Source organism: Sus scrofa, chromosome 14 (assembly GCF_054392235.1).
Source record: "Sus scrofa isolate SSC_HxYL_T2T_F1_AM1 chromosome 14, Sscrofa_HxYL_maternal_Yorkshire_Landrace_v2.0, whole genome shotgun sequence".
Lineage (NCBI taxonomy): Eukaryota > Metazoa > Chordata > Mammalia > Artiodactyla > Suidae > Sus > Sus scrofa.
The window spans coordinates 85,701,190-85,722,989 of NC_139396.1; the positions used below are offsets into that span (position 1 = coordinate 85,701,190).

At 42.8% G+C, this 21,800-nt stretch overlaps 1 protein-coding gene and 1 long non-coding RNA gene across 54 annotated transcripts in view; one reads left to right on the forward strand and one right to left on the reverse strand.

Moving 5' to 3' along the window:
* ANK3 (ankyrin 3) overlaps positions 1 to 21,800 on the reverse strand; it is a 777,589-nt gene that overhangs the window by 104,807 nt on the left and 650,982 nt on the right. For 41 of the 53 annotated variants that reach the window (NM_001445067.1, NM_001445068.1, XM_084992866.1 and 38 more), the window contains 2 exon segments: positions 3,166 to 3,268; positions 9,110 to 9,233. In NM_001445067.1, the coding sequence (NP_001431996.1) occupies positions 3,166 to 3,268; positions 9,110 to 9,233 (227 nt within the window). 53 annotated transcript variants of the gene reach the window in all.
* Positions 10,307 to 11,364, forward strand: LOC102158192 (uncharacterized). Its single transcript, XR_307563.4, has 2 exons — positions 10,307 to 10,486; positions 10,856 to 11,364. It is a non-coding gene; the product is annotated as an uncharacterized LOC102158192 (long non-coding RNA).

The following is a 21,800-nucleotide window of genomic DNA, read 5'->3' on the forward strand; positions in this document are numbered from 1 at the left end:
TTAGACCGCTAGCCTGGGAACCTCCATATGCTGCGGGAGTGGCCCTAGAAAAGACAAAAAAAAAGAAGAAAATAAATGTCTGACTTAAATATTACTTCATTCCTAAAAACTTCAGCAATGCATACCCCCTGGAAGAGAGAGAGTTCCCTGTATAGCTTCGATACTATTATCACTGTTAAGAAAATGATCAATAATTTCCTAACGGTATAGCCAGTACATTTCCAAGTGCCCCTAACTATTCCTAAGATGTCTTTGTACTTTTCATACCTTTATTTTTCTTTTTAGGGCCATACCTGTGGCATCTGGAAGTTCTCAGGCTAGGGGTCGAATTGGAGCTGCAGCTGAGGCCTATGTCACAGCCACAGCAACAGTAGATCCCAGACACATCTGTGACCTATGCTGTAGCTTGCAGCACTCTGGTTCCTAAAGCCATTGAGCGAGGCCAGAGATTGAACCTGCCTCATCATGGAGACAATGTTGGGTCCTTAACCCAATGAGCCACAACACGAGCTCCTATATATATATATATATATATATATATATATATATATATATATATATTTTTTTTTTTTTTCCAAATCCCTGGTGAATTTATCATGGAGTCATGTAATGTGCTCACTAAACACACTAGTTCCATGAGAAATGCCTGTCAGACCATGGATTCTTTGTGGCCATTAAAGAAAGCAACTTCCTGCTTTTGCAGTTATTAACTTAGGATTTATTTGTATTGCTTTCAGTGTGTCCTAAGCTCTGCTTTCTTTTGACTGGTCTACAGGAGGGTCTGCGATGTCCACAGCGGTATCCATGAAATTGAGTTAGTAACGAAGTGTACAAAAGAAGATCAGTTTTACCTCGAAAGTTCTCTCTAGCCTTCATTTCTTTTCACAAATCTTTCGTTCAGGGTAAACGCTGCCCTGCCATTCTACCTGAGTAAGTAAATCTTGGTAGTAGCTAACAGGTCATGGTATGAGAATCCTTAGAAGTGTTTATAGGAGTTCTTGTCGCGGCGCAGTGGTTAACGAATCTGACTAAGAACCATGAGGTTGTGGGTTCGATCCCTGGCCTTGCTCAGCGGGTTAAGGATCCAGTGTTGCTGTGAGCTGTGGTGTAGGTTGCAGACAGGGCTCGGATCCCGCGTTGCTGTGGCTCTGGCCTAGGCCGGCGGCTACAGCTCTGATTCGACCCCTAGCCTGGGAACCTCCATATGCCGCAAGAACAGCCCAAGAGATGGCAAAAAGACAAAAAAAAAAAAAAAAAAAAAAAAAAAGTGTTTATAGCCTTGTAGCATCGCAAACATTTAAATTTTACTTTAAGGCTGATGTGCAGAAACTGAGAGGTTGCGTAACTATGGCGGTAAAAGTGGTGGTGATGGTAGTGGGAGAGGTGATGGTGGCAGTGATGGGGTTATGGTGATGGGGAGTTATGGGGGTCATGGTGATGGTGAGGTCATAATGATAATCGTGGTGGTGGTGGTGATGGTGGCAGTGATGCGGTCATGGTGATGGGGGTAGTGGTGGTCCCCATTTCAGGTGCTTGCCCCCAAACAAGTATATATTCTGAAATATCAGCCATAGTTAGGTTCACTCGAGGACCTGCTACTCCATTATAGATCTAGGCATATGTGCTACCTCACAGCAATGTTTTACTGGTAACCAAGGGATCACCTTTCACCTGCAATTTTGTAAGTTTTATGGGGTTTCCTTAGAGCATAGAGAATTTTAGCTATGTTGTTTTTTTCTGTTTTATTTTGGATTCATTTTTTTGGCTGCATCAGCAGCATGTGGAAGTCCAGGGGCCCAGGATCAAACCCATGCCACAGCAGTGATGATGCTGGATCCTTAACCCACTGAGCCACAAAGGAACTCTAAATTTCAGGTATTTTGACATTTCTAAGTGTTACCAATATATCCAGTAACATTCCACTTCAATTGAGACCATAAAGAGATCAGGATTACCCAACTAGGATAATGACCACAGCTAACAGCCAAGCAGAGAGTTCTTCAGAAAATCTCAACTAATACCTGGGGCCACACTTTACACCTAAAAGTTTAGCTTCATTGTTTAAGCCAAGTACTTCCTCTGGTGCTAACACCCACTTAAACCATGGCATGCCCCTACAATCACTCTACAAAGGGTGTTTTGTTTGACCAAATACTGAAGAGCCACTATAGTCACCTCTGTAAGGCTTGCAAAGAATGTTCTAGAGAGTATACAGCATTACACTAGGCACTGCAGGTCTTTATGAAGCACGACGTACACCTGTGAGTCTGGAGGTCGGCATCTCCAGACAGGTGGGAACAACCACGGTCTGACTATCTGCTGGTCGACCTTTATTTTGGTGATAATAAGTGTCTATCACTTATTTATCTGCTCCAATTTACCTTCATTATGTAGTGAATCAAGAAGTCCAGCATGATTTCACCAATTATTGACATTGCTAAATATTATAAGCCATCTTCCAAAGTAGTTTTATAGCCTAAATGGTTTCATTCATCATTACCCTGACCATAACACATTTCATCCTGACTCTGCATATTTAAAACCATGTATTGTGTGTTTCTAGAATAATGACCCATTCTGAGCACATACGCAGCAGGACTCTGGTGCTAGGACCTCTTAACCAACCTCCATTTAACCACCATTACCAGAAAGAAGACATTGCATAAGCACCAAATGATCCTAGCAGAGATTCTGGAAGAAAGCAGAATACCGGCAACACCTTGAAAAGGCCCATCCCAGGCTAAGGGACCAAAAACGTGACCAATCTAATCTTTAACTTGCTGAAAACCATGTCAGCAAATTCCACTGTGCATACACAGTTTGTTGAGAAAAATCAAACATCCATGTGGATAATGTCAGTGACTTTAGCTACAGATGATTATTAACTCTTTAAAACATGGCAAGATTTAGCCTAGAAAGGAGAAAGTTATCCATGCCTTTCCCAGGGCTTTCAAAGTGCCTCTCTGTGGGATTTCAGAGATGGGTCTGCAGAGGAGGTTCATTTGTGGAACACTGATTTTTTTCTTTAACTGGCAGGACAGGAAGACTTACAAATGTTATATCACACATGCAGAAATAAGAGTTCTCACCGTGTGACCAAGAGCGTGATTCGATCATACACGTGAAAGTTTAACGATGAGAGATTATTCTGCGAAGGATGCATACCTGCTCTTTGGATGGCACCAGGAGTTCTTCGATCATCATGCTGTCCCGGGCGTAGGAGCTTCTGTTCAAGGTGTAAGACCTATCCGAACTGAAGGAGCGGAGGCTGTTGTAGTTACAGTTAACCGTTCAAGGGTGGGAGATGATGATGAGATGAATAAAAGAATATTAATGCATGCACTTTTAAGAACAGGCAAGATGGCTAAAAACATCAATGAAAGGCATTCTGGAAAAGACATCATCAAAAATAAAATTCCTTATTTTTGAGGACATTTCTTAAGCTTAGACCACCTGATGATCAGGTTTTGTTTAAAATCAGGCCATTGGGTGTTATGTCTGTGAGATGAAATGAATGAAAACTTGAGATGTTTCACTATGACAGTCGAACCACTATGACAAGTGAGAAAAACCAGATGACTCTGGATAATTTGAGAGATTTTTGTTGTTGTTAAGACCTCATTTTAGAGTTTCCTTTCCATTTTTACCTAGTTTGTACCATTTTTTTTTTCTGCCTTTTTTTTAGGGCCATGCCCACCGCATATGAAAGTTGCCAGGTTAGGGGGCGAATCGGAGCTATGGCTGCTGGCCTATGGCACAGCCACAGCCACGTGGGGTCGAAGCCAAGTCTGCCACCTACACCACAGCTCATGCAACGCCAGATCCTTAACCCACTGAGTGAGGCCAGGGATTGAACCCACATCCTCATGGATCCTAGTTGGGTTTGTTAACCACTGAGTCATGAAGGGAACTTCTAGCTTGCACTATTAAATGGAATTATGCCTGCTGTAAATGTACCCATTAATAAAACTTTGGGAACTAACCTATCCAGAGCTCTGATTTATAGTTCTACTCATGGAAAACATGAAAAAAGAAGTACTAGTATGAATACCCCTTACATGATCTTCTTTGCCATCTTTCTGGCCTTAAAAAAATTCAAATTCCATGTATGATTATTTGGTCTTCCTTTCCTGTGCTCTTTTTTCTTCACTCCTTTTACTGTTTTCTCTTCTAGCCTCTCTCAAATCCTCCACACAGCCTTGAACTTCCCAGAGTGCAGGACCCCTGATGTCCTGAAGTGCTACTCACCACCTGGGCCTCTTGGGGGATGGGCAACATGGGCGAAGGTGGTCAGAGGTATAAACTTCCAGTTATAAAATAAGAGGTCCTGGGGATGTCATGGAGAGCCTGCTGCCTATAGTTTATAATCCTGTTTTGCCTACTTGAAAGTTCTAAGAAAGTAGATCTTAAAGGTTCAAATTGTTAAAAAAAAAAAAGTGCAACTCTGGATGGTGATGGAGGTTAACTAGACTTAACTGTGATCATTTCACAATATATACATATATCAAATCATTATGTTAGATATCTGAAACTAGGTTATATACCAGATAAATCTTTTTTTTTTTCTTTTTTTTTTTCTGTCTTTTTTTTTAGGGCTGCACCTGAGGCATATGGAAGTTCCTGGCCTAGGAGTCGAATCAGAACTGTAGCTGCTGGCCTATGCCACAGCCACAGCAATGTGGGACCCAAGCCCTATCTGTGACCTCACTGGATCCTTAACCCACTGAGTGAGGCCAGGGATTGAACCCACATCCTCATGGATGCTAGTTGGGTTCATTACTGCTGACCCATGAAAGGAACTCCCTATATCTCAATTTAAAAAAAGAAACCCATAGAGTAAGTGACTCTGGTAACCCTACATGTATCTATAGAGGGTACGCTGGCAGATGGGGATGGCAGTTCATCTGAGCCTTGGTAGAACCCCTCGTGATCCTTCAGGAACAGAACTGATGGAGACAGGAAGAGATATTTCGAGGCCATTTCCCATTACCTCCGTACCTCGCCTGTCATGGTAGGCTGTCGTGAGGTAGCTTTTCACTGCCTCCCATTTTGAAAGGGGTCTGAGGCTTCCTACAGTGTTCTCCTTGGAAGAGAGCTGCAGAATACGAGACTGCTTAGCTGTAGTCTGGAATTGGCTCCTTAATGATGGGCAGCCCAGAACCAGCATGGTGGACATACAGCCCCTTCTCTTTCGGTGGCATCCTTTCTAGGGTAGAGGACAAGGACCATGGGAAGTAGCCCTACCTATGAACGAATAAACTGAATCTAACCATGGCAGACTTTGACCTTGTCTTGCTTTGTCTGTGCTTGACAGGGGAAAGAGCAAAGAAGAGGTAAACAAAGAATGACTCTGTGCTTACACAAAATGATACATTTTCTCTGCCACCTTTACTAAAGGCATCTACGGATATATTTTGGATATACTAAATATTATCTAAAAGTGGGTATTTTTGTATCAAGACACAGAGGTGTCTAAATGAGAGGCGTTATTCTAAGTGTCTACACAAATGAATGGGTACATTCTTCCAGGATTAGAGCCTCAGCCTTCTCCAGAATCTCAGAGGGATCTCTGACCTCAAAATAGAGCCATCATTTAGTGCATCCAGCAAATACTTACTAAGTGACTATTATGAGCAGCACACAATATTGGAAACTGGATATAGAAATATATATATTTAAAAAAAAAAAAAAGGAACATTATCCCTGCCTAGAGCTTACCTAGCAAGCTGTGTGACTCTGATGGCTTGCACGGCCCTCTAGGGCACAATCATATAACCCAACACTTTCTTTTTTTTTTTTTTTCCCTGTTTCCATTGCAAAACTTCATTCTTGTTCTTACTCCTATTCCTAGCCCCTTCCCTTCTCTCAGGCACAATATAAACTTCCTAAAGGCAGGAATTCCCTTTCTAGTCCCTCATTCAACACGATCCAACAGAATTTTCTTCTTCAGCCAAATGATGCACTTGTACTCTGCCTACACTGGCCCAAACACTGAGCACCTGAAGTGGGGCTCGTGTGATGGAAGAGCTGAATTTAACTTTATCTCATGTGGATTTAAATAATCTTGGGGGCCACACCAGTAGCTAGAGCAACTTCTAAGTACTTAGAGCAAGACTCTACTTTACCCCAGTGGGTGTGATTTGAGAGGCTTGGGAACCTCCTCACTCTGCATCAGACATTCATTTCTTTAAATTACGGTTTCCATGGCTTATGCTAATATTGGTGGTACGTGAGAAATCTTTTATCGAATATAAGAACAAATACTTAAAAGTTTTTTTTAAGGATTTTATATTCATTTTAGCTTTAGTTTTTAAATCTAATATTTGCTGAATTTTTTTTTTTAATTTTTTGTCTTTTTAGCTATTTCTTGGGCCGCTCCCACGGCATATGGAGGTTCCCAGGCTAGGGGTCGAATCAGAGCTGTTGCCCCCGGCCTATGCCAGAGCCACAGCAACGTGGGATCCGAGCCGCGTCTGCAACCTACACCACAGCTCACGGCAGTGCTGGATCGTTAACCCACTGAGCAAGGGCAGGGACCGAACCCGCAACCTCATGGTTCCTAGTCGGATTCGTTAACCACTGCGCCACGACGGGAACTCCTGAATTTTTTTGATTAATTTTTTTTTGGCTAAGCTCGAAGCATGCGGAAGTTCCTGGGCCAGGACCTGAACCAGAGCCATAGCAGCGGCTGGATCCTTAACCTGCTGAGCCACCAGGGAACTGCTGCTTATATTTTTTAAAATATCCTTTCTTTCTTTTAACTTATATATGAATGCCAACTAAAGAACAGAGCCTAGAATTGGGACCTATCAATGGCAAAGTCTAAAGATGCCTTCGTTTCATATGTCACTTAACATCATTCTTACGCCTGACCAATTTACATTAGGCAGGTGGAGCCCATGAAATGCATCAAGCTTCACTCTGAATCCTTAATACAAAGAAGTACTTTCAGCTACTAAAGTGAGAGATTATTTGCATGGGGGTCTGGAGGGAATGGAAAGTATTCAATGGTTTTTCATTGAGGTTGAAGGTATTATTCACAGCCATCAGTACACCCTAAGTGTGAAGCAGAGGAAGTGTGAGAAAAACACATGCCTCGGAATTCCAAAGTTACACTAATGCACCTAGCACAACTCAAATAAGATAGCACAAATGACAGCCCTTTGCATCAAGACTTTCCCTTTAAACCCAGTGCAATTTTACCCAGAACTTCATGCACCAGACAACACTGTTAAGGGAAATACATTCCTTAAGTGTTCAGTCAAATTTGAATAAGTAACATGGCTTATCATTTAGTTACTTGCTAATTTTCTCAAATCACAGAACGGATTTTCTAGAGCTGAGCAAGGAAACAAAAAAGGAAAAAAAGCACATGGCAGCACAGCACAGCACAGCACAATGCTTAAGAAAATAAAGATGAGAAAATGAGTCAGGGAAGGGTAGAGAACACTGTCAAAGTGCTGTATCTTCTTACCTGATCTTGGGGCTATTTTTAAGTATTTTTAGAAAAAACAGGAGAAGTGGAAAGCAAAAAAAAAAAATCAGGGGAAAAAAGAAAAAAATGTTATGGTTGAATGAGTTACACATTGAATGTATTCCTTTTTAAATGTTACACTCAGAACTTGGTAATACTCTTAACAATATTGAAAAATAACATGGAGGCTTTACAAATTTTTAAAAATGTTTACCTCTGAGCATAACATCAGTTGCCAATGTAAAAAAAAATGAGTTACATATAACAGCAACAAATAATAATGGTGCAATCGAAGCTAGAAATGTGAAAGCCTCAGAACTGTCTTCTAAAAAAATGATGAGACAATATTCTAGTTTCATCTCTCATGGGAGGTCAGCAGCTACAACTTTCTATATACAAAGGATTAAGTCATGAAATGTAGCTTTTATATATTTTCTGAAGAAGAGAACCAGCTATTAGATTACAAAAGCTATTAAATTGCTAGAGTTTTCCCTTGAGACTCTTTGAGTCTGCATATTTTCAGCTGAAACTTGTTATCTGTGATTACCTGAAATACGACATATTTTTATAAAGGTATTTTTCCCTTCTTTGATAAAGACATCTGCTACAAGGACACTTTAAGGCCGTTTATAAATATACATGTAAAGCAAAATTCTAAAAAAGTTACACAAGTTTCCAAATTCTATGAAAAAAAGAAAGACTGATTCCAAGAAAAATCAATTCAGCATCTAAACTGGCAGCATAAACTCTCGGGTTTACTTTGTGGGAAGTGCCATTTACTATCAGACAATGAAACTTTTTACAACAGATCCTTAAACTGTAGGAAAATGTCCCCAGGGCTCTGGCTTTAGAAGGTTTAATTATTAGCTTTAAAATAACTTGACTGTCAGCAAACATGCTGTTAATCCAACCAGGGGAAAGAGGTCCCCAAATTCTGTATGAGGTCCTGTTTCTTTCACCCCGTGTCAGATAGACTGGAACCAAAGTTTTCCACAAGTTCTACACTTTGGTTTTAAGCACTAGTTTTTTGCCACCATTCCTGCCTGACTTTTGGGGATGTGCTGTTTCACTCTTCACATGTCCCTTGTAAACAAACAGATGGCATAGTTTTCCAAGAGGTACTCAAACCTTAATAGACAATTCCAATACACAACATGTAATTTTTTCCCCCAAGAATGCTCTTTTAAGTCTCAATTATAAATTGCTCTTTGAGCAACAGAGAGAAGGGTGAGCAATCAACACACACACTTCTTACACATGGGAAAATAGGATTTTCCCTTCACTAGAGAACCAAATTTAATTTTGAAACACGTGACCCAGATGGGTTCTCCCAGTTTGGAGGGGGGGCTCTTTTGCTATTATGCTTGAAGCCCAGCTGCAGCTCTAAGGGATAGGGTGGTGGGGGAGAAACAGAACAAATGATTAACATGTCCAGTAATGTAAAAGTAAGGACTGAAAACCACAAAGGAAAATAGCAGAGCATGTGTACTGGAGTTGAGAACATTTCAGCACTTTCATGTCCTCATCTAAAAAGCGCATCTGGGGATCATGTGAAACATGAGAATGATTTTGGTTTATGACACATCATGGTAGTTTTAAATTCACGATGAACAAAAAGAGCAATGATAAAAATACCTGGCAGACCGGGCCCCCAGACTGAAGCCCACGTAACCCTCGGCAGGCAAAGAATCATCACCCAGTTCCTTAAGGTCCTGTGGTCCAAGATACTTGTCAGTGTCACCTGTCACTGCATCTTCGCCTGCGGATGTACAAAGCAAGCCCTAGTCAGAAGCATCCCTTTGGAAAAACGTGTCCGTTGTGGAGAAAACGGTTCCTTCGGTCATTAGCAAATCACCCATTTTCTCATATCCATTTTCCCCATCCCCTGGATAATATTTGTAACTGCTGTTTAGAAAGAAAAAGTATAGATAGAGGTTAGTCCACAATTTCACAAGTGCATTTAAGTGGCAGAAAGAGCTCCTGGCATTGAGTACCAATTTTAAAACACTTCCCCTCTCTCTACTTCTTCCCTTCTTCAAGCCCCAGCTGACCAGAAACGTACATCTTTTACCGTCAGCTAGAGTTTTCCTGGCCTGACCATGATGAGGGCAGCTTGTTTGAATGGACCTGGATTGCAAAGCAAGAGGCACCGCTCCATTTCCTGTTCTGGAAATTACACGAGGGACGATAACAGACTTTATTGTAAATGGTCTTCACACACATAGAGGATTTCAATTTTTTTTTTGTCTTTTTTGCCTTTTCTAGGGCCACACCCTCGGCATATGGAGGTACCTAGGCTAGGGGTCGAATCGGAGCTGTAGCTGTCGGCCTACGCCACAGCTAGAGCAATGCAGGATTCGAGCCGCCTTTTCGACCTACACCATAGCTCATGGCAATGCTGGATCCTTAACCACTAAGCAAGGTCAGGGATCAAACCCGCAACCTCATGGTTCCTAGTCGGATTCATGGACCACTGCGCCATGACAGGAACCCCATCAATTGTGAGTTTTTGTAAACAAACAAACTAACAAACAAAAACAAGTTATGGAATCTGAACTACAACTGCTCAACTGGGGAGCCTTGAAACACATCCATTTTGAACCGTTCTGAAGTCTAGCCAATTAACAGTGCTTGAACCCCCCTCAGAAAGCAGCTCTGCCTTCTAGAGAGATCAAATGGGGGCTTCAGCAGTCAGAAAGAAGCACTAGGGCAGTGGCTCTTTCACTGTCAGTACAAAGAGTTAATTGCGTAAAATACTTTTACTAGCTACACACGTATAACATGACCTCACACGGAAAAACCACATTCCAGGAGTGACAGGGCAGGTTTTCCAGATGCCTTTTGCCCTCTGGGACGTTTCCTATCCTTCTCAAAATGCAGCATGGGCTGTGGAAAAGTTCCTTCCACAAACAGGCAAACCCTACCTTCTTTTTACTCTTGTTCTCCTTCTGGATACAAGCTTGGCTGGCCGAGCAAGATTTCAAAGGCGGGGGATGTTATGTTTTCTCAAAGGTAAGCGATTTCACCCATTCCAGCTATATTTTTCCAACCCTTCACTCAGCACCGTTTATAATTTCCATTCATTTAAACTCAGGAAACCGCAAGAGCTCTGCTTTTAAATTACCAATCAAAGCTAAAAATACACTATCAACTACGGGTTTTTTTTTGGCAAGTGTAAAAACTAAACAGATCAACTTTGGACGGCCACCCGGTACACAGAGATTATTTTAAGTAACTTATTTACGGCTGGGCTATTTGCACATTCACTACATAGAAAACAAAAACAGCACACACCAAGCACGACGTAAAGTAAGATCTTACTCTGTGGTAAAGCCATTTCCACCAGGCTGGGCTGATCAAATGTCTTCCTGATGTTTCCAGGAATTCCTCAGGCAGTGATTTAGAATCTACCTCCAAAATCAGCCCAAACAAACCAATCCCTGGGTTGGATCCACCGTCTTCATCACCACCTCCAAGTTCCCCTCATCTTCTCCCCATAGGCACCTGAGAAATTACACATCTTTTCCGACTCATCAGTGTCCCAGGATTTTCAGTATTTTTGATGGAAAAAAAAAAAAAAAGAAGAAAAATCTGGCTACATTTAATTGAGATTAAGATCCTTTTTGATCAGTCCGCAGACATCCTTTTAAAGCTCCTTCTGATTGGATTAAAAACTCCTCTGGCAAGCCTCTAGCAGGACCGAATGGTGACATAAATGCAAGCCCCTGAGTTATTTGTATGTAAATATGAGGACTCCTCCAGTGTAGACTTTCCGTAATTTGATACCGTCGCCCTGATGCCTAACCGGGTAACCGAGACAGCCTTCCATCCAGGGAGAGCCAGCAGCAAGAGCTCCCGCGTTTAACTAGGAGGACCTTATTCTCCAGCCTGAAAGAAGAAACAGCCAACCCAGGTGGAGGAAAAGCAGGAGAAGAAAACAAAGAAGTGGCCAGAGCAGGGAGTGGCCTGAGAGTTCCAGGCAAACTGTAACTTTGTTCTCAGCTGGGAACACCAGGAGCCTGGGTTATTTATGGTCCCCGTCAGGTGGAAGGGGGTGGGGGGGGAGAGAAAGAGGGAGGGCCTGCCCTGAAGTTGAGCTTGGGAACCTGCAGGGCAGAGGGAAAGGGTGGTGACTGCCACAATTCTCCAAGCGGCGCTGCAGGACACCCTCCTCAACTGCTGCTTTTTATCCAGAGTGGGAGGAAAGGAGCAGAAGTGAGACAAGCTGGGGAAACAGTAGTGGACGTTCTGTTTTATCTTCCGCACATGTTCTTTCAACTCTTTAATCGGCTCAGAGGAACTAACTGGTCCTGTCTCCTGGAGGGATCCCTGGAGAGGATGCAAGGCAGGAGGGAGCTGGCTCGGCTGTGGAGGTCTCGGCTGCCTGCTGGGTGGGGGGGATGGAGGCAGCCGGGAGGGGCTTCTATCACTGAGCTATTGCCCTGTTACCCTTCCTGGGGGCTTCTGGCCTCCCCTCCCAGCGCTCTACCCTGTTTCTGTTGGCCGTAGCGGGACTTCTGCATCCTGCATCAGGGTCCACAGGAGAGGCAGTTTCAATCGCTTTTTCTCAGAATGGCTAGAGCATGAACTAAAGAGTGTCAAGGGTTTTGAAACTGAAGTAAGTGGTCTGCAGCACTTTTTCATGAGGTAGCATCTCTCCTGGATTGTTACCTAAATATACAGAAACGTGAATCTGTAGCGGCCGATGAAGTGGAGAACAGATTTGTCGTTCAGGGATAAATGCATAAATAATGACTCATGTATTAAGCTGATATGACACCCAGTGCTTTCAATTGATCAGCCCAGCTTTAATCAACATCCTCAATAGGCAGAAATACAGGGAAAGCCATTCAGAATAAGGCCTGGCCCATATTGAAAAATATTCCAAAAAATAATAATACAAACGTAAGAAGAAGAAGCATTTCCAACCATGTAAAGAAAGGAAGGGGAAAATCGTGGTTAAAGATGGTAAAAACGTCTGAGGTTGAATCTGTTTTGCACTTCTGCACTTAAAATACAAACTTCTTAGCAAAGCCTGGTTGGATGAAAACATTCATTCAAGCTTCCCAACAAGGCCTACAATGAAAGGTTCCTTTCTTAAGACTCCTGGGCCAGGAGTTCCCATTGTGGCTTAGAGGAAACAAACCTGACTAGCATTCATGAAGACTCAGGTTCTATCCCTGGCCTCGCTTAGTGGGTTAAGGATCTGGCATTGCTGTGAGCTGTGGCGTAGGTTGCAGAGGTGGCTTGGATCTGGTGTGGCTGTGGCATAGGCCAGTGGCTATAGCTCCAATTCGACCCCTAGCCTGGGAACCTCCATATGCTGCGGGTGCGCGCGCACGCACACACACACACACACACACACACGCACACGCACACACACACACACACACACACACACACACCTGGCCCAGACTCTCACCACATCCCTCCTGTCCCTCTGTTATGCAGAATTCTTTGAGGCCCTAGAATTCCTGAAAGTCTTTAGACTTTGAACCACAATGGGTGGACTCCCTTGAAGGAAGCTTTACCCCTCTTCTCCTGAGTGATTTCTCCAATTTTTTACTTTTTCTAGAACTCCTCTCTCCCACCATTCACCATCTTAAATTAGGTGCCACTCAGGCAGGCTTGTCTTATTAGACTATATTGGCAGGAAAAATACATGCTGAGTCTCTCCTGTGGGTTAGTGAGAACCCCAAATCAGGAACCCAAATTTTCCTGGGCCTAGTGCACCATAAATATTTTTGGAACTCATGACTGCTTTTATTAAAGAGGTGGGCGGTTTGGCCTTTTCTCCCATCTACATACCACACAACTTCATACTCTTTTGGCACACCAAGCTTGATGACTGGTATACAGTAAAATTTTGATAAAATTAAGCTTCTAGTCTTTTTTTACACATCCTTCTTAGACTTCAGAAATGGTCACTATGAAACCAAAAGAAGCCCAGAGTTGGGATGGGGGTGGGAGGTGTCAATACGTTTGGCCCGAGATTACTCAGAATATTCTTAGGACTATTTAGTGATAGTAATTAAGTAATTATGTATTTACCATTTTAGAATGGTGAAAACTGTTCCTAAAGGGCAAGGAATTTAGAAATAAAGGCAATGATGTTATCTTAATGCAATTTTGCCTGGATTCAAATTGAAGCTTCATCGCTTATTGATTAAGTGACCTTTGGAATGCTGTTTACTCTGAGTCACAGTTTCAACCTCTAGTAAACTGGAAATAACAACTCTGCCTAAAATCTCTTGGGGGGGGATTAAATGAAATAATGCACAAAGAAAGGGCTTAATCAGCACTAATTGTTAGCATTATTCTGTAACACAGCCCAAACATCTGAACTCACATAGTTATCACCTAAAATGCTACTATTGGAGTTCCCGTCTGGTGCAGTGACTGACTGAATAAATGAATGAATGAATAATATTAACAACTAAATCATTCTCAATGAACAAAATAGTCTATAATTATCATATAGTGTAACACACTCCTATACCAAAGAGCAGAAAGGAATGAGATGAACTGTACTGACTCATTAATGGCCTCTAATCCATTTTATAATCCAAAAATATTTTGATTAGGTAGCAGCTTCTGACCAACAGGTACAAATGTGTATAAGCCAACAAAAGTAATTCTATGAATGAACAACACTCATACAATAGCAGATATCTTTAGCTTAAAAAAAAATATGTATAGATTACCAAAACACACACATTTTTACTTACTAAGTATTCGTGTGGGTTTATGTTTCCTAGAAGAGTCTGGTGCAGTGGCCTAACTGTTGTGTTAAAGATAAATCTGACTGTTTTCTGGCAAGGATGGTGTGGTAGCTGGTCTTTAAAGATGCTGTTGGAGTTCCCGTCATGGCGCAGTGGTTAGCGAATCCGACTAGGAGCCATCAGATTTCGGGTTCAATCCCTGGCCTTGCTCAGTGGGTTGGGGATCTGGCATCGCTGTGAACTGTGGTGTGGGTCGGCGGCTACAGCTCTAATTGGACCCCTAGCCTGGGAACCTCCATATGAGGCAGGAGCAGCCCTAGAAAAGGCAAAAAAAAAAAAAAAAAAAAAAGATGCTGTCTTCATCCCATCTGATGAGCCAAGTCCCCTTGTATCCATGCCTTGTGCACTGAACTCTTTTAAAGTCTGGGCTGGCTCGATCTTTGAACAATAAACTGCAGAGGAAGTGATTTTACATGACTTTGGTGTTTGACATAAAAGACACCTTGCAGTTTCAACCTGAGTCTCTTTGGAACACTTGGTCAGGGGAAGTCCATCCCAAGGCAAGAAACTGGAGGACCATGAGGCCACCTCATGTACAAGTGTAAAGAAAGTCAAGGTAGCCGTGTGGCCAAGGTAGCCGTGTGGCGAGAGATGCCAGTCAGCGCTCGGCTGTTCCTACCACCCTCACTGAACCCCCGCCATGCTACTCCTGATTCAGTTGCTCTTTGACTGGAGCCTCTTGAAAGATCTCAAGAACCCAGCTGAACCCTGTTAACTCACATACCCTTGGGAGATGATGATAACACATTAAACTACTGAGTTTTTGTTTCTTGTTTTTTGTTTTTTTCTTTTTAGAGCCACACCTGCAGCATATGGAAGTTCCCAGGCTAGGGGTTGAATCTGAGCTGCAGCTGCCAGCCTACACCACAGCCACAACAACGCCAGATCCATGCTGTGCGTGTGACCTATGCTGCCCCTTGCGGCAACACAAGATCCTTAATCCACTGAGTGAGGCCAGGGATCACACCTGCCTCCTCATGGACACTAGTCGGGTTCTTAACCCCCTGGGCCACAATGGGAAGTCCAAACTACTGAGTTTATAGGTGGGTTGTGACATTGGAGTAAGTAGTGGGAACAGAGGGTAATGAAAAATGACAAGGTTCAAAGGTAAAGCCAAGAGGTCACAGGTCGGTTGCCTAATGCATCCCTAATCAATTAGAATTAGCTCTGCAGCTCGGAATATGATTAGTGTAGACAAAATCCAGGAGGAGCACAGAGGTAAATGCCACAAGAGGAGGTCTCGCCTATTTGGAATAGATGTTACATCTTTCAAAATCAGGAGCAGTGATGTTATTATTGTTAATCCATTTCTGACAATAAAATACCAGAGGCTGGGAAATGTTTATAGAAGAACACAAAATACCCCAAATCAACCTGGAATCCCACCATTTCCCAAATAATAGAAGCTGTTCAGAGGTATTTCACTTCTACTTTCTAGTCCTCTTTCATGACTAGGTTAAGAGGTTTCCTGAACTAAAGTCAACCTTTCAGAGATCCCCACACTCTGTCTACCAGGAAAGGATACAAAATAGAATCAGGGGAGTTTCCGTTGCGGCTCATCGGAAATGAAACTGACTAGGCACCATGAGGTTGCAGGTTTGATCCCTAGCTTTCTCAGGGGGTTAAGGATCCAGCGTTGCTGTGAGCTGTGGTATAGGTTGCAGATACGGCTTGGATCTGGTGTTGCTGTGGGGTAGGCCAGCAGCAAAAGCTCCGATTAGACCCCTAGCCTGGGAACCTCCATATGCTGTGGGTGTGGCCCTAAAAAACAAAAGACCAAAAAAAAAAAAGAATCAAGGACAAAGGCGAGAAAGAGAACAGAATAAATGGTTATCAGGACTGTGGTCAGTTAAAGAGCTTTGCCTCATTTCCTTCTAAGAGTCCAATTCACTGGTCCAGTGTTGGTACACTGGGAAGCTTCAACTTTCTTGCAATCTTCCTTGCAACTTTTCCTAACCCAAGTTCCTTGCAATCTTCTTGTGTTTTTTTTTTTTTTTTTTTTTAATGGCCTCACTCATTGTTTCTGGAAGTTCCCAGGCTGGGGGTTGAATCTGAGCCACAGCTGCAACATACACCACAGCTGTGGCAACACTGGATCCTTAACCCACTGTGCCACCATGAGAACTCCTGTAATCTTTCATTATGTTAATGACTTTTATGGCCCTTCCCACAGCATGGGGAAGTTCCTAGGCCAGTGATCAAACCCACACCATAGCAGTGATCTGAGCCACAGGGTGACAATGCCAGATCCTTAACCCACTGCACTACCAGGGAATTCCACAAATGACTTTTTTATGCTGAATAAATGAAACAGTTATTGGCCTAATATTTAAAAGTGTATTTTCATGCCCCAGGAGTTCTTTTCTTCTCTCCCCTACCCCCCCTTTTTTTTTGCATGTAACTTTTTTTAGCCTTTTCCATCTTAAGTCCATCACCAAGGAATACTTTTATTCCTTTTCCAGGGGTTGAAAGTTGTTTTCCCATCTGGCTGGAGACTAAAATCATAAAGAACATTCCTTAAAGTACCTATACTAAATTATATTGCCTGAAACTTTGCTCAGAAGGGCTTAATTCCTCTAATGTGAAATGCAGAATCTCCCCAAGGAATGTAGTTTTTAACATTATAAAGCCAAAAACAACAGTTCAAAACACCTCCAAATGAATTGATAGTAGAAAACCTCCAAATTACATGGGATTTTTTTTAAAAGCTAGATTAAAAAGAATAAAGAGGAATGTAGTCTCTATATATAGTCTCTATATGCTAGTGATTTATTAGGAGTTGATTACTTAATAGAACTCAGAAAACAGTCTTATGGACAAGTAGTTAATGATCAGAATTGAGAAGACAAATTTACTGTGCTTATTCTGAAAAAAAAAGTGATTTTTCTGATCATCACATAGCAAAGAGAGGAGATGGAAATTACTGGGAAGATAAATCCTTCAGCCATCTCTAGTCTACATTATAGAACAGAGGAATGAGATCACATCATTATAATCAACACCTATATTTATTGAGCATTTACTATATTCTAGCCATCATTTGGTTCTCTGTAAGTATTATCTTGTATAATTTGCATGACAACCTTACAGAATAGAATTGTTATCTCTCTTTCAAGATAAAGAAAAGCCAGTTCACAATAGTAGAATAAACCACTCAAGATCACTTAGCATATGGGGGAAATTGGATTCAAAATCAGATTGTTTGACTGCAGAGCCCTACTTTTAACTGCTGCCAAACTCTGTGCTATTGTACAAATACAATGGGAAATTGGTAACCAAAATATCAGCTCCATGAAGGTGGAGGTTTTTGTCTGTTCCATATCCGGTGCCCAGTACGATGCCTGACACATAGTAGGTGCTCAATAAACATGTGTGATGAAAGGTCAGTGATTGCCCTTGGAGAAGGTGACTATTACTGGAGCAAGAAGAAGGGAGACTTACTTTTCACCGTAAACCCGTGTACTTTGGGAATTTTATACCACGTGCATCTATCACCTATTCAAAAAATGAATAAAATTAAAACAAAACAAAATATAGGGACTACAGATAAGTCACACAGGCTGTGTGTTCCATACACCAGAAAAGGTGCTTTGACATCCATCCATCTGCAGGTAGATATTAAGACATGTATGTGTACCAGCAAGTGTCTGGCAAACATGGAGCAGAACTGATGTGACATTTGACCTTACGTGCTTCTTTAAGAGATGGAAGAGAAGAAATGAAGTGACAAGGCAAGAAGAAGGGGATGTACATCGTTGACATGGTACTTCTGGTAGCTTTCCGATGTCCTAAAGCAGCAGTACTCAACCTGGAGGATGCATTAGAGTCACCTGAAAACTTGCTTTTCTATTAAGTTCCCAGAATCTGATACTGCTGGTCTAGGGACCACACTTTGAGAACCACTGGTCTAAAGGATCCTAAATGACAGTGATCTAATGGCATACAGAATTCAGTGTCTGCTTTCCTGGTGGCAATTACTAGCATCATTAAAACGTCAGCTTCAGCAACTGAACTCAGTGAATGAGTACAGTGTTTCTCAAATTTCAAGACATACATTTTGTCACCTGGGGATCTTGCTAAGATGTAGATACTGGAGTTCCCTTCGTGGCTCAGTGGTTAATGATCCTGACTAGGATCCATGAGGATGCAGATTTGATCCCTGGCCTCTCTCAGTGGGTTAAGGATCCTGCATTGCTGTGGCTTCGGTATAGGTTGGCAGCTGCAGCTCTGATTTAACCCCTAGCCTGGGAACTTCCATATGCTGTGGGTGTGGCCCTAAAGAGAAAAAAAAAAAAATGTAGATGCTGATTGCACAGGTCTATGGTTAGCCCTGAGATTGTACATGTGTAACAAACCCCCAGGTGACCTCAAACCCCACTTTGAGTGGTGGGACAGCAGAGCACTGGGTTAGTACCTAGGCTGTGAGGCATTTAGTCTCTAGCAAAGAAGAAAAGACCGGGAGTTCCCTTGGTGGCGCAGTGGTTAACGAATCCGACCAGGAACCATGAGGTTGAGGGTTCGATCCCTGCCCTTGCTCAGTGGGTTAACGATCCGGCGTTGCCGTGAGCTGTGGTGTAGGTCGCAGATGCGGCTCGGATCCCGCGTTGCTATGGCTCTGGCGTAGGCTGGTGGCTACGGCTCCGATTAGACCCCTAGCCTGGGAACCTCCATGTGCCGCAGGAGCGGCCCAAGAAATGGCGAAAAGACAAAAAAAAAAAAAAAAAAGAAGAAAAGACCGGGATGCAATCAATGATACAAATACTACAAGTCTGCTCTTTCTGGCTCTGAGGGATTCTGTACTACGTAACGTGCTAACCACTTCATATGTAATCCTCAATCCAGTGAAGCAGCTACTATTATTTCCAGTTACCATAACACACATCTAGTTAGTGATGGAGTCTGGATTAGAACCCACACTCTCAGGTGGTGGAACCCAGACTCTTTCCCACCACACCACCCATGACAGAAGGTGTGCCAGAAGAGTTACAAAGTATTACAAGAGGGCAAAGGAAGACGGCAGCATAGCACATCTGACTGCGTATATCTGGGAGATGTGGAATGGAGGGTGTGTGAGTAAAGACTGGGAGAGATGAATGGAAATGGCTGAGAGGGAAAGAACAGGAATGCTACAGAACAGCAAGCTCCTGACTTTCCTAAAGTCACAGGTGACTTGGTTGTAGGAAATGGGCTGGTTGGGTCACCTTTTTAGGGCTCCTGAAATTGGATGATGATTAACCATTGCCATCCAAGTGACAAGCAACGTATACCCAACGGTGGGTGAGAATGCAGTGACTCTGTCAACCCACAGTGCTTTTGTTTTTTTTTTAAACTGAAGTCCTAAACTCTTAAAGCCCCCACTTCCTCTCATGCTCTCCTAGCCTAATTCCTTATTGTTATTATTACTACTGTTACTGTTATTTTGGCCACACCTGCAGCATGTGGAAGTTCCTGGGCCAAGGATGGAACCCAAGTCCCAGCAGTGGCAATGCCGAATCCTTAACTACCAGGCCATCAGGGAACACTTCTTCTGGCCTAATTCTAACTCTATAGCAGGAACCAGGTACATCGTTGTATCCATCTAATTAAAAAGAAGAGGGACCATGATTTATTTTGTACCTACTATATATGGTGGTCACTGTTTTAAATGCCTTATGTGTATGTTATTTTTTTGTCATCACAGCAACTCTATGGTATTATTAGCCCCTTTAGAGACAAATACCAGCATATATATATATATTTTAAGGTTTAAATAAGGGACATAAAGATCCAGATACTTTTAGAGAGAAAAAATCTTTCCCATCAATTCAAAACCTTAATAATACAATGTCTACCTCCCCTAATATTCAGGCAGTAAATTTTCATTATAGAAAATCCAGGAGTTCCCGTCGTGGTGCAGTGGTTAACGAATCCGACTAGGAACCATAAGGTTGCGGGTTCAGTCCCTGCCCTTGCTCAGTGGGTTAACGATCCAGCATTGCCATGAGCTGTGGTGTAGGTCGCAGATGCGGCTCGGATCCCGCGTTGCTGTGGCTCTGGCATAGGCCAGTGGCTACAGCTCCGATTGGACCCCTAGCCTGGGAACCTCCATATGCCGCAGGAGCGGCCCAAGAAATAGCAAAAAGACAAAAAAAAAAAAAAAAAAAAAAAAAAAAAAGAAAATCCAAATGACTCTATTGGCTCACATTTTTTTCCTCAATCCTACAGAATCTGGATTTTCAGAACAGCAAGCAAATAGGAATAGGAAGGAAGAGGAACATGGTCGCATTAGGACGCTGATTCACTCAAATTTAATTCTAAAAGTCTACCTCTCACCTAGAGTCACATAATAAATAGGGCAAAGTTACTTAGATTTCAGATCCGCTTGCATTTCATCTTTTGGTTTGCAGGGGGAAGAGCTGGTATAAATCAAGGATCCCTGTGCATATTCTGAGAGACTGAATAAAAGGAAGGTATAGTGCAGACAACTGCAATGGCAGTGTTCTGTTACTTAGTTCACAAGGTTCTGGTGCGTGGCTCTGGCACTTCCAGGTCAGGCTGGAGGACAGAGTGGGGGATGGGGGAATCCTCGGGACTCCATTGTCTTCTAGGAAGGCGGGAGGTTCAGGGTGAGGCTGATCAAGCCCAAGGTAAAGAAGGGAGTTCGTGCTCTTTCCTGCCCCCTCCTCTCCCCAGAGGCTCCTCGGTTTGGCTGGAGCTGGAGAGTTGTGGTTGGGGTGGGGTGGGGGCTTTCACTTAACCCTTTGTTTTCCAGCCTCTCCTGGCAGCAGTGGTTGTCTTTTCAAAACATAAGCAAGGAGCTCCCATTGTGGCTCAAGGGAAACAAATCTGACTAGTATCCATAAGGACGCAGGTTCGATCTCTGGCCTCGCTCAGTGGGTTAAGGATCTAGTGTTGCCGTGAGCTGTGGTGTTGGTTGCAGACTTGGCTCAGATCTGGCATTGCTGTAGCTGTAGTGTAGGCCGGTGGCTACAACTCTGATTCGACCCCTAGCCTGGGAACCTCCATATGCCGTGGGTGCGGCCCTGAAAAGAAAGAAAGAAAGACGAAAAACATAAACTAAGTTCTGGAATGGTCTATATTCTTCTTTCTTCTCTAAAGATGTGAGAGCAAAGGGGTAAGTTGAGGCAATGGGGTAAGATGAGCAGTGGGTGACATGGGTGGTCTTGAGAAGCCCCTCTCCTTTTAAGGAATTCATGTACCTCTCACCTTTCCCCTCTCCCAGGAGGGTCACCTGCTGAGTTCTTTCTGGCCTTTCCCTAACTCCAGGTGCTCTGAAGATCTTGGCTTCCTAGGTGGCCCAAGGGAACTGGGCTTAAATGGCAAAGTTTGCAAATCTCTTAAGAAACAAGAAGGAGATGCTGTTATCCCACAGGACAAACGACGCTTTCTGCTCAGGCTGGTTGGTTTTTTTTGGGGGGGTACAAAGTCAGTTTGGTTCTTTCCTCCTAAACATCATTCTGCTCTTTGTGGCTAGATGTACCTTTAAAAAAAAAAAAAAAAAAAAAAAAAAAAAAAAAAAAAACTGTATAGCAATTGACTGTTCC